The 13,646-nt window shown below is 36.1% G+C and overlaps 1 protein-coding gene across 5 annotated transcripts in view; it reads right to left on the reverse strand.

The window, feature by feature from the left end:
• Arhgap32 (Rho GTPase activating protein 32) overlaps window positions 1-13,646 on the reverse strand; it is a 252,760-nt gene that overhangs the window by 24,337 nt on the left and 214,777 nt on the right. For all 5 annotated transcript variants that reach the window (XM_070038327.1, XM_070038325.1, XM_070038324.1 and 2 more), the window contains one exon: window positions 7,029-7,178. In XM_070038327.1, the coding sequence (XP_069894428.1) occupies window positions 7,029-7,178 (150 nt within the window). The remainder of the gene's footprint in view (window positions 1-7,028; window positions 7,179-13,646) is intronic.

Genomic DNA, 13,646 nt, shown 5'->3' on the forward strand with positions numbered 1-13,646 from the left:
TCTCATGGACTTTCCTGCCCAGGCTGGCTTTGAACCGTGATCCTCAGATCTCAGCCTCCTGAGTAGCTAGGATTATAGACATGAGCCACCAGCGCCTGGCTAAAGGCTTCTTTTAGCTCTCCTAGTTAATGCTAGCCCTAACTATGTTCAACAAACAAAACTCTAACGTAATTAAAACTTCAGAGCAAATTCAAAAGGATTTTAATTTCCTACCCTTGGTTGTTTTTTTTTTTTTATAACTTTTTAAAAGTTGTTTTTTTTTCTTCTTTTGGGGTGGTGATGCAGGGATTAAGGTAGGGTCTAGCCCAAGCTGGCTTGGAATTCAAGATGTTCCTGCCTCAGCCTCCAGAGTGCTAGGATTATACATAGGCCTGCTTTAACATGCCTGATTTCCTGAGCATCTCATGTAAGTCAAGCTACATTCATTACAATGTATACTCTCACTTTCACAGAAATCATATGGGAAAGGACTATCACTATTCCCATTCTATAGAAAAGAAACTGGAACTTTAGGATATGGAGTTCTGCCCATTTGCAACCAGGAACCAGTGACAGAAGTGAGATTCTAACCCAAACAGTCTAAGCACAAGACCTTTAACCAGTGCAATGTACTACCTAGAGCCTTAGGTTCTTCATCATTTATTTTAATGCTTTACTTCCATGTTTCACAATGCTAGAACAACTGAAATTTCTCTTTCCCATATAAACCATTCCATGACTCCTTTACAAAGACATTTCCTCTACTGGACTTTCATCCACAATCTTTATCATACAGAAAATTTAGGCTAATACTGAAACAGTATCACTCATGAGCCTTCATCAAATACTCAACAAACCAAGGCAGGTGTAACACTATGCTCCATGTGCTTACAGAATTATGTAATTTCCAAGTAGCATTTATTGGTGTACATACCACTACCTCTTCATGACTATGAGCTCTTAAAGAGCAAAAGCCAGACTTTCTTCAATCTTGGACATTTAATACTTAGGAATATAGTCTTGACATAAGGGACAAAATCACCAAGGACATTACATTACAGGTGCTCTAAGAGCTTGAAAAAGTTACCTAAGTTGGCAGGCTAGCGAACTCAGGTTTTATATGGAAGTATATTTGGTTGTCTATTTCTATGTCTGAAAATGTTCAGGACTTTGAGTAACAAAAAAGGGATATGTTATGCAATAGAGATGAAGGGCAGATAGAACTGTGGGGCATTTTTATGGGATAGCTTTGATATAAGCAATCTGTGTAACTATATAGTATGTTAAATACAAATATAACATTTCTTTATAAGCTGAGTCCTATTTTCAATATACTGATTAATAATAACCTCAGTTTCTTAGGTTTCTAGTCTACAAAACAGAATAAAATTTAGAGTTTAAATGTCTCCATTACCTAATTCAAAGGAAATACACTTAAGAGATTACTAGAATAATCAACACAATTACTTAAAAAAGGAAAAGCAGAGCTTTAATATTTTTTAGAAAGATGCTTCTCATTATGTTTGCTCCAAATTACCATATACACCATAGTACACAAAAATTGGCCTTAGAAGAAAAATTTTCAAATACAGCATTTTGTTTCTAATATTACTAGGCTCTCCAGGCATGTATAATTTTTATAAAAATAAGCTACCTTCCCAGAAAAACAGATAACTGGATAGACTCTTATATTTATGTGATAGTAGATTCTTATCTGCTTATATTCTTCCAAGTATAACAGCTCTGAAAGTACAGAAGTAGAGGTCTTGCCCTGAGGAAAGGGCCAAGCATCCTCAGGAATATTTTATGGGAAACACTGAATGTTCCTTCACACTTCATGCCAAGTAAAATGGTTGTCTATAATCACATAATGACACACAATAGATAAAATTATGTAACAATTATAATGTTTAACAAGACAAATGAGATACTTAATTAAAATAGGTAGTAAAAATAGAAAGGCATTCACTCTGACTCTGAAGAAAAGAAATAGAACAGTGTCAGAAGATGAAGACAAGACCTGTTTTTCTTCTCCATTAATATGTATGAAAACATGAGAATTCAGCATATTATGTATTAGGAAAAAATTCAAGTTAAAAAAAATCTGAGGGGCTAGGAAGGTAGCTCAGTGGTAGAGCGCTTGCCTTGCATGCATGAGGCCCTGGGTTTGATTCCTCAGCACCACATAAGCAGAAAAAGCTGGAAGTGGTGCTGTGGCTCAAGTGGCAGAGCACCAGCCTTGAGCTGAAGAGCTGAGGGACAGTGCCCAGGCCCAGAGTTCAAGCCCCATGACTGGCAAAAAAAAAAAAAAATCTGATTTGTTACCCCTCACTACCCTAACCATCTAACAAGCCAACAAAATACATACAACATAATGACCCAGTCAAAAAAATGATATCAGAAACATCCAAAATTATTTTTCCAAAAGACAGTTAAGACTAGGAATTGCTCTCATGGATTCTAGACAATATATTTCTGATCTATTTTAACATGCTTCATTTTTATATGTTCATGTAACAACAGAATGTAAAAAAATTCTTAAAATTGATCATGCTTAAGTGTAAAATTACTGCTTAAAGGAACTGGCAGTATGGGTCAAATGGTAGAATTATTGACTAGCAAATGTGAAGCCCTGAGTTCAATCCCTAGAACCATCACCAAAAAAATAAAATTACTAAAAGGAGATGGGAATGTGACTTAGAGGTAGAGTGTTTGCCTAGCATGTATGAGGCCCTGGATTCAATGTGCTGCTACCACATAAACAAACAACAACAATAAAAAGAATTACTAAAAGAAGTAGGAAATGATTAAATGTAGCAAGAACTGATCATGTGCATTTCTTGGCAGTTTCAGTTTCATTTCTGTCCTTTTCATTCATTCACCATTCTTATTGATCTCTCTCTCTCTCTCTGTACCTATCTATCTACTCTTACTTATTTTGTATGTATGTGTATGTGATAGTACTGGTGCTTGAACATTGGGCTTTATGCTCTAGCTTGACTTTTTGCTTCTGGCTGGCTCTCTAACCCTTGAATTGGACTGGAGGCAAGCAATTTCCTGGTCAATTGGAGATAGAGTCTTGTAGACTTTAGCCCCAACTATCTTCAAAGCATGATCCTCCATGTCTCAAGTGTTTTGAGTAGCAAGGATTACAGGTGTGAGCTAGCAGCACTCAGCTGTCATCCAGACTTTACAAAAACAAAAACAAAAAAACTGGTTCTGGGGCTTGAACTCTGGGCCTGGGAGCTGTCCCTGAGCTTCTTTTGCTCAAGGCTAGGGCTCTACCACTTCAAGCTAAGGCTGCACTTCTGGTTTTCTGATGGTTAACTGGAGATAAGAGTCCCATAAAGTCAGATAAGTTGATGTTAGGGAAATGAACCCTAAGATATGTATTCAAATGTTTTTTTCTTTCATGCGATTGTTTCTAACACATTTATAAGATTATTTCTTTGTTGCTTTGTATGTCCCTCCCCCACGGTATAACCCCTGCTTTCACTGTATTTGATGTTGTTATAATTTGTGGAGGGGAAGGGAAAAAACAAATCGTTTAAATAGGGATACAGGTGGACCCATTGCAACAATGAGATGTACAAGTTGTTATGTTGAAAACGAACTTTACAACTTTGGTGGGGGGGCGGGAGGAAGGTTGTGGGGGAGGTTGGGATGGGAAGGGGAAACAAAGAAGGAGGTTACAATGCTTGATAAGAAATGTACTCATTATCTTGCCCATGTAATTGTAACCCCTCCGTACAGTATTTTCACAATAAAAAAAAAAAAATCTGAAAGGCAAAAAAAAAAAAAAAAAAAAAAAAAAAGTCTCATGAACATTCCTGCCTGGGCTGGCTTTGAACCATGATCCTCAGATCTCAGTCTCTTGAGTAGCTAGGATTACAGACATGAGCCAATGGCAACTGACTTCAACCAGATATTTTTTATGTCCTTATTACGTGCCAGTATTGTGCAAGCATTGCAGACACAAATGAAAAGTCATAGTCTTCTCCACGGAGCTGGCTTCCAAGTACAACATAGTGTAACTTAGGTAAGCACATCAGGATTCTTGGTTAGGAAAATGTAATTCCTTAATGGATTGATTTTATCCTGTATCTTCCTATTGTGCTCTGATTATAATAATATCATATGCATACAATAGTTGAATAAACACAGACAAAAAACTTCAAACACAGAGTCTGAAGTCATCTGTTTTCTCTCTAGGTTTTAAAACACTTTCTATTGTTTTGTATTTAAAATATTGTTATTGTACCTGTTTTCTACAAAGTTCTCACAATGTTTTATTACCAAACTCATTTCAAATATTGCAGGAAACCATATTTAAATTTGTTAAGAAAAATAAAACAAGTCTTATAAAAATAAAATCTATAATTATCTGAAAACTCTGTTGCATTTAGTCAAATTTTATGTCAGGCAGCAAATGAACACTGAGCTTACATCTCTCACTTGTCAAAAAGAAACGATATATTGGTTTGAACACCAATGGGTCATGCCTGTAATCCTAGCTACTTGGAGGCAGTGATTCTGAGGTTTGAGGGAATCCCTGAAAAATGTTTGTGAGATCTCCATGTCAATCAATAGCTGGATAGGAGGCTAGGAAACAAAACATCTCAGATCTAGGTCAGTCTAGCCCACACAAAAAAATTTCGTGATATCCTATCTCAAAAGAAAAAGCTGGATACAGTGGCCTGTGCCTACAATGCCAGCTATGGTGGTGAAGTGCAAACAGGATGATCACAGTCCAGACCAGCTCAGTCACAAAGCCAAACCCTATCTCAAAAATATCTCAAAGCAAAAAGGGGATATAGGTATAGTTCAAGTGATAGGGTACCTGCCTAGCAAGCACAAAGTCCCAAATTCAAACCAGTTCAATTGCTAAAAACAGGGAAACATATTCAAAACTTCTAGGGTACAATTGAAAATTGCTGAATAATGATGACTGAAAGCTAAGGAGCAGCTAAGGAGCTCAGAACAACTTAGCAAATCACTTGATAGTTAATGATCCTACCAAGGCAAGGATGCACAATGCCAATAGATTGTAAAAAGAAAAAAGGAAAAAAAATGACTCTATAAGGAAGGATGCCCATGTAAATGACAAGTTAATCTTTGCACAAAAATACCATTAGGCAGATTTTAAAAAATAATCAGTTCTATAGGTAACTGTGATATAATCCTCATAGACTCAAATATGAGCCAGACGATGGTGTCTCATGCCTGTAATCCTAACCACTTAGAAGTCTTGAGACCTGGGATTGTGGTTTGAAGCCATTCCAGGCAAGAAAGCCCAAAAGATTCTTTTATCTCTAATTAAACACCACAAAGCTGGAAGTGGAGCTGTGGCTCAAGTGATTGAGCTCTAGCCTTGAGCAAAACAGGCTCAAGGATAGCATCCATGTTCTGAGTTCAAGCCCCAGGACTGGCACCAGAAAATTAAAAATAAGTAAGTAAACTCAATTATGAACACTCTGAGAGTCAAAGTCCGAGATCATGCGAATAAGGCCAGATACTAGAACCACAGAATAAAGGAAACGCCTTGTCAAGATCCTATGAGATTTTCTTGTAATACTTTGTATACCAAAAGTGGGACAGGTTTGTTACTTGTTCCAACAGGGAAGTGTTCAAAAGTTTATAAAGTATAACAGGATAATCTCTCTAAGGTTGATTATTCACTAGGAAAACAATGAGCAGAATGAGTCACTCAGAAAACATTACTCTGATAGGGGCTGCCTTCTCAGAAAGTCTGGTGAAAAAAAATCTACTTTACCTAGGGGAAGATTTGTTTTGCTTAAAAACAAAAAACCTAATCCTCACATTCTTATTCTCCCAAGTAGTGCTGGCACCAGCATTCTGTCATACATTTTTAATATTGCTTCAGTGTCTGCTGTGTATTTTTCCCATCCTTTCTGATTTTGATTCCCTTCCATAATGCATTTTGATATTCTCACTGGCCAGTTATCCCATAAAAATTCTGACTTGCAAAATAATCTTCAGGGGTTTTATTGCCTTTTTGTTTTTAGGGAAGTGTAATAAATTGTATTTATTTGGAAACAACATCTGCTTATATTAATATTTTCTCAACTCTTATAAAACATAGTTTGCACTGAATTCATATTATGAGACCACTAGTATCCTTTTAAGCAATAAGTAAGGTATTACTTTGGATTTGATGATATTAAAAGTATTGGTTTCCACTAGTCTTTAAAACCATAATGATTCTTTTACTCCAGGATTCAGAGTCTTACAAAACATCTAAATCTGATCCTTACCAATATCACAAGCAGATGCCTCCTTAACATTCTATTATCAATCACTAAAGCAGAAGATAGAAAGGAATGCTAATTTAAAATATCAAAAGAGAATTATTTTCCTTCTCTCCATCCATTCATGCAACCACTAAGTTCTTGATTCAGAATTTAACTTATAGAGAAAGAACTGTAAATTTTGTACCAAATTAGGAGGCTAGTTTCATATTTTATAATCTCAAAACGGTGCCTGCTTTTCCACAAAGAAAATTAATTATTTCAGGACATGAACAAGAAAATTGGCTGAAGGGCTGGGAAGGCAGTTCAGAGGTATAGTGCTTGCCTTGCATTCATGAGGCCCTGGGTTTGATTCCTCAGCACCACATAAGCAGAAAAAGCCAGAAGTGGCACTGTGGCTCAAGTGGTAGAGTACTAGCCTTGAGCTGAAGAGCTGAGGGACAGCGCCCAGGCCCAGAGTTCAGGCCCCACAACTGACCATTAAAAAAAAAAGAAAATTGGCTGAAGAAGCTATCTATACAGATACAAGATCTAATGCAAAGTAGCAATGTTGCTGTGACCGTTTTATGCATGTGGTGCTCTTCCTGAAGAGATCAGTAGCATCTCCATGGCAAAGTGTATTACTCTCGCACTCCTCTGCTCTACCTAGCTGAAGAAAACTCCCTGAGCAAACTCAGTGCCCTTTGCTGAAGTGAAATGAAGCAGTCTTGCCTACTCTGTACAAGTTATACAAAGCCAATACAGAAAGTATTGGTATTACAAGCTTATAATTACTTTTACCTTCAAAACCAGAATTCAGAAGGTGTTCTCCCAGGTCACAACCAAACACTCTCTCTTTCAAGATCCCTCGCTGCTTTAGCTTCTGTTTTGTTGGACGAGACTTCATGAATGTTCGCAAGAAAGTGATGAGCTTGCCGTGCTTTTTAGACACTAAAAACGTAGTAAAGAGAAAATATCGTGGTTGTGACAAGAGATTATTACCCTTTACTTAGCATGAAAAGAAATAGACATCTGCAAGCCTGACTGTAAGATAATTACAAACACTTTGTACTTTGTAGGTAAATTTCAGAAGGTTAGCTAAGAGTTAAGTTAGAAAAATAAAAACTTCATAGTTTTATACTTTACACTAGTCTTTGGTTTTACTTGATAGCACTGCAAATTTAATGTCGCAATCCATGATTTTAAAATTAAGTTTGGTAAACCAGTTGTCCTCCTAATGCATATTTAAGGATGCCACAGTATTACAAGGACCTGAGCTTTATTCTAATACAATACTTCATATAAAGCCTTAATAGGATGTAAAAATGGATTACATTTCTAGTCAATTTCTAAAATATTTTTCTTGATAGTGAACAATTTCATAGCATTTGTAATATGCTTAGTATGAATTTAAAAAGCAAACTCCCCTTTCTCTTTTTGCAAAGAGAACAATCTTATGATGGTATAAAGAAATACCTAATGGTGTATGTAAATACAACACGCACAATTACACTATCAGATCTTCTATCACAACTCATCTAAATAAACTAAATACTAAATAAACTAAATACTTAAATCCTTGGCAGATCAAGACAAGACATAATTACACTGAAGTGTACTTAAGTTTGACATGCTTGGAAACTGCATAAAATTATAATCTCCCTTGCATATGACATTTTTGCTATAAACTTAATGAGAGGCTCTTAACTACTAGTAAGACATTTATAGAATACTTAGTTAATTTCAGTAGCCACATGTATTGCACTTATGGGCTATGGGTTTTATTTTCTTAGTTGCCAAGTAGATTTTTTATTATGAGTCTCTTTAAGAAATAGCCATTAGACCACTTGTGCTCATTTTCAAATACTTTTCACTTGGACTTTTAGATAATTTTAACAAAGATGTAAAAAGTAAAGTAAATTTGATTTATAACAATTAACACATAATAACTTAGAATTTTAGTTTTGATAACATTATTTCTACATGGAAACAGGGGAGATTATTGTTTTTATAAATCTTTTATATCTCTCAGTGAAGCATCCTAACTTTTTAAATGAAAGGCTACATTCCATGTTTTGTTTGTGTGTTTTTGGTTGGTCATGGGGCTTGAAGTCTGGGCCTAGGTGCTTTCCCTCAGCTCTTCAGCTCAGGGCTAGCACTCCACCACTTGAGCAACAGTGCCACTTCCAGTTTTCTGAGTGGTTTATTAGAGGTAAGAGTCTCACAGACTTTCCTGCTCAGGCTGGCTTTGAACCTCAATCCTCAGATCTCAGCCTCCTGAGTAGCTAGGATTACAGGCATGAGCCACCAGCACCTGGCATTTTGTTTTTGATATTGCTAACTGTCATATGTTTCAGCTGCTCCTACTGAATTGGCATGTTAGAAAATATTTTTTTATGTATGTATGTACCAGTGCTGAGGTTTGAAGTCAGGTCCTGGGCACTGCTCAAGGCTCTACCACTTGAGCCATGGTCTCTCTTTCAACTTTTTGGTGGTTAATTGGAGATAAAAGAGTTTCAAAGATTTTCCTTCCTGGACTGGCTTCAAACTGTGATCCTTAGATCTCAGCCTCCTGGATAACTACGATTACCGGAGTAAGCCACTGAGCACCCAATTGAAAATAATTTCTTATAGTTACAGGTCACAATCTGTTCACTCTTAACCATTTTTGTAGGAATTAAGTGGGTTTTGTGTGTGTGTGTGTGTGTGTATGTGTGTTTTACTAGCATGTATTAACTTTATAAAATAAAGAGTTTTATTATTAGCTACTAGTATTTGTAGGATAGTAGTAATTTCTTGTTTCTTTATTAGATTTTCTAACTGGCCCAAGTTTTTAAAATTTATGCTAACAGCAGGCATTCATAGTATAATGCTGAATTTGATTAAAGTATTCATTGAATTTGACAAATGCATATGATGTATACAAGAACATATTTTTTGTCATATATTTCTATGACTGTTTCAAAGGAATGGGAATTGAATTTTTATTAGCATTCAGTCTGCAACAATATCTGAGTGCCTACTGTACCTCAGAATATGTTCTAAGCCCTAAGGTATCAGTGGGAAACAAGAAGGACAAGTTCCTTACTGTCACAGTGCTTCTTCAGGAGAGACAGAAAATGAGCCATTCAATAGCATTTATTCTCCACTTAGTATGTGTACAGAACTGCGAGCTTATATTTCTCTACCATTCATTACTTATAGCGTTCTACATGGAAATACTACTATTATCCCTATTTCAGATGAAAAAGTTGAGGCAGAAAATACTGACTTAACATGCTCAAAGTCACAATCACAGTGCTTCCTTAAGGAGGTCATATCTGAGCTGGAACCCGGGGAAGTCAATGAGCCAGGAAGACAGTGCACATGACTGGGTAAATGAGGGTAAGGGCTGGGACTATAGGCTCTAACAGAGTACAGGTTCTATGCAATGCAAACATACTAAATGGTTAATCAACTGGGCTCCTTAACAGCAAAGAAGGGCATTTCTTTCTCATCAATTAGCAATGTCATATCTAGAATTATTGGTTGAAATTAATTATACATTGATCTTTATAATTCATTGAAAGAGATGGATACATATTTTTAATGATGATCTACCCATCTAACTTCATATATAATAAAATTCCATTAGTCAGAGGGCAGCCTATGTACAACTGGTCTTTCTTTCTAGGACATTCATTCTGCTTCTTGGCTTGCTAACTGGATCAGAAACAAAGATAGTTGACTATCTTTCTACATTAGGGAAAAGGCTGTACATTTATTTTTTTCTAAATGGTGACATGAACCCTAACTAATTAAGAGCTCAACAAAACACAAAACAAAGACATGGGTCACCACAGTGCTGTGCCCTCACATGGCACTAAGGGCCCTGGGAAATGGTGCTGATGAACATGTACTCCCGGCTTCCACTCTGCGTGACCACCTTGCTCTTGTCACCTTTCCCATATCCTGTCTTGGAGTGGTAGCAGGAAGACAGACATGATTCCTTCTTACTGATCTATATACCAATCTAACACATTGACAAAAATTAAAGATATTCATGATGATGATTATTTTTAGTCATCAGTGATTTCTAAACTTTCAAAGGAAGACTAAACTATGCTCTGCATATTTGGAGTTGCTGTTACTCAGGTTGTAACTGGCACTTTTACTCACTGTAGTAGATAGTTGTGATGGGAAGTTCTGGTGTTCACAATTACAAAGCCAACTATCAATACAGTAATTGATTACAAATTTAAACTAATAGAAACATTTAATTTAGTTATATTCAATTTTTTTCTTTTTAATGTTTTTTATTGTAAAATAGTGTACAGAGGGGTTACTTTACATAAGTAAGGTAATGAGTACATTGCCTAAGGAGCACTGTTACCTCCTCCTTTGTTTTCCCCCTACTATCCCTTCCCACCCTATCCTCCACACCCCTCCCCCCAAAGTTGTAAAGTTTGTTTTCAACATAGTGTCTTGTACATCTCATTGTTACAGTGGGTCAACCTGTATCCTTGTTTCAGCATTTTGTTAATTCCCTTCCCCTCCCCAAATTAGAAAAATGTATATACAAGATTCAGGGCACCGAATTTTTGAGGATCTAGTAGCATTTCTAATTACAAATGTGTGTTCTATTGATTTTCTTTATTTTAAACTTTCTTCTCATTTCTTAGCCATTAAAGTGACACCCGGAGTTCCATTAAAATGCTAAGAAATGAGAAATGGAACTCATTTTGGACATAGGCACTCTTTCCACCTCCCCATTGTCTTCCAGTTCAATAGTGCTAGTGACTCCTTTTTGAGAAACACTGCAATGCAGAATGGGGAGTCAAGCCATGAGGGTCAAAGTCCACCAAACATGTTGATCTGAGGCCATAAAATTATAACAATGGTATTTCACAGATAAAATACACCAAACAATAAGCAAAACATTATACTCTGAAAATCATATCATTTTATATACAAACTTCTTATTCTAGAGGCAAAAACACACTTGTGCACAAAATCAGCTTGTCCATAGCTGTTTAGCTATGACCAAGATTTCCTAAAACTTGAAGCAAATCCTGTTGGACCAGTTTTTCTGGAAGTTGCAAGACTTAACAGTATGACATATGACTTTAATATCAACAGGTAAATCTTTATGATACCAATAACCAGTTTATAGCAAGACAGTAAAACATATATTCCATAAAACACAGTGAACTTTAACACAGAAGTAGGACACTGCAGCTTTAATTACACAGGTGTAATAGTTCACCAGCAGTCCAAAAGTTGTCTTGTGTTCTCATAGTACTTCCCCAAATAAAAGAATCAGAGTTCTTGGAACTGATTCTCAGAAATCTTCTAGATTAACTTATTTGTGCTTCGATTACTTTCTACAGATAGGAAAAAAAAAGATGGTTTGTGTCTAGAATCTGGCTTTAGAATTTTCATTTAATTATACATCTAAAGTTGAAAACTCAGAAAGTCAAGCAAACACAATTGCAGGGTAATGGTGGTTCATATATATTAACATACATATAACACATAGAACACCCATGGAGCTTGCTCTGACTAAAAGCAAGGATGCAGTAGAGTATGAGTGCAATGCTTGTATAGCTTAAAACCCATGAAATTTTACATATGATATTCAACATCTTATCTTTTGCTCAGATCTCACTTTAGATGACCATTCCATGGAAATTCAATAGAAGAGACTATAAACATAAGCAAATACCCTGCATGATATTTAAGATTGTTTTAGAACCTCCCAAATCCTATCATTCTAAGTAACTGATGTCCACTTTGATATTTTATATGTCAACAGGAAAAGATTTGAATTTGGAATTACTAAAACTTGTTTTAATGTAATATGTAACATTATCTACTTACACTAGAGAAAGGATTTTTATCAGGTACTATTAAATGATTTAATGAATTAATATAAAGATTCTCTTCTTTAAAAGAAAAATCTAAGGCTGGGAAAATAGCTTAGTGGTAGAGTGCTTGCCTAGCATGCATGAAGCCCTGGGTTCGATTCCTCAGTACCACATAAACAGAAAAAGCCAGAAGTAGTACTGTGGCTAATGCGGTAGAGTGCATCCTGGAGCAAAAGCCCTAGGGAAGAAAGGAAGGAAGGAAGGAAGGAAGGAAGGAAGAAGGAAGGAAGGAAGGAAGGAAGGAAGGAAGGAAGGAAGGAAGGAAGGAAGGAAGGAAGGAAGGAAGGAAGGAAGGAAGGAAGGAAGGAAGGAAGGGAAAGAGAGAGAGAGAAAGAAAAAAGAAAGAAAGAAAGAAAGAAAGAAAGAAAGAAAGAAAGAAAGAAAGAAAGAAAGAAAGAAAGAAAGAAAGAAAGAAGGAGAGAGGGAGGGAGGGAGGAAGGGAGGAAGGGAGGGAGGGAGGGGGAGGAAGGAAGGAAGGAAGGAAGGAAATCTAAAGTAAATTTCAAGGAAGGAAGGAAGGAAGGAAGGAAAAAAATTCAAACTCTGAAGCCTATTTGCATTATCCTTAGTTTTATCCAGATCATTATTTAAAAGTCTACCAATTTAATGCTAGCCAAGCTTTGAACAGTCTTCAGAGACCTTTTTAAAGACTGGAAAACCACCACCAAAAGAAGCAGGCCTAAATTTTGAGGGTTCTGGAGAGTCAAGAGGAGGAAACAGACAAGAAATTCCTAGAGCCCAATGTATATATGCTTACTTTAAAAATTACTCCATCTTTGATTATACAGAAAAGTTTACGGGGAAAAATGTGATGAATATCCATGCACCTTCTTGATGTTTGTTCATATCTTTTTTGCTATATTATTCTCCCTGATTTATTTTCCCTTTTGAAGCTTATCCCATATAGAGAACCCTTATCTCCCTAATTCCATGCAGAGAACCTTTATAGTATTTAGTATTTATCACCCCCATTCATTTTGTTATACTATGCAAGTCTAAGTAATCCAAAATTGCAGGTTTTCATATTGTGTGATTATTTAACATGTACTTTTCTGCAACACTATGCATTTTGAAAGTTATCCATAGTACTTGTGGCTCAGTACAATCTTTTAAGTATATTAACATTTTTTCTTATAAGAATATGCCCTCATTTGTGTTCTTAATACCTTGCTGCCAGTTAGAGAGATTTCCGTTTTTGCTATCTAAGTAAAAACTGCACTGAGCAACCTAAAAATGCTTCTTTCCTTTGGGTTATAAGTGAGAGCACTTGTTTGATTCCCATTCTTGGGTTGAAACACATGTTACTTTTCAACCGTATTTAAACTATGCTAAAATAGTCTCTAGAATGATTTCCTTATCTCACTCTATTTAGTTGTCAATTTTGTTTTTCATTTTCTGCCAAACTGGCATTGCTAGTCAGGGAAGCATTGTTTCATAAGTCTTGCTTTCTTAAGTCTTACTTCAGTTTTCCTTTTCAGTGAAATAACTGTTTGTACTTTTTGCCCATTTCTGG

Source organism: Dipodomys merriami, unplaced genomic scaffold (assembly GCF_024711535.1).
Source record: "Dipodomys merriami isolate MVZ:Mamm:240054 unplaced genomic scaffold, mDipMer1.0.p SCAF_29, whole genome shotgun sequence".
Taxonomy (NCBI): Eukaryota; Metazoa; Chordata; class Mammalia; order Rodentia; family Heteromyidae; genus Dipodomys; species Dipodomys merriami.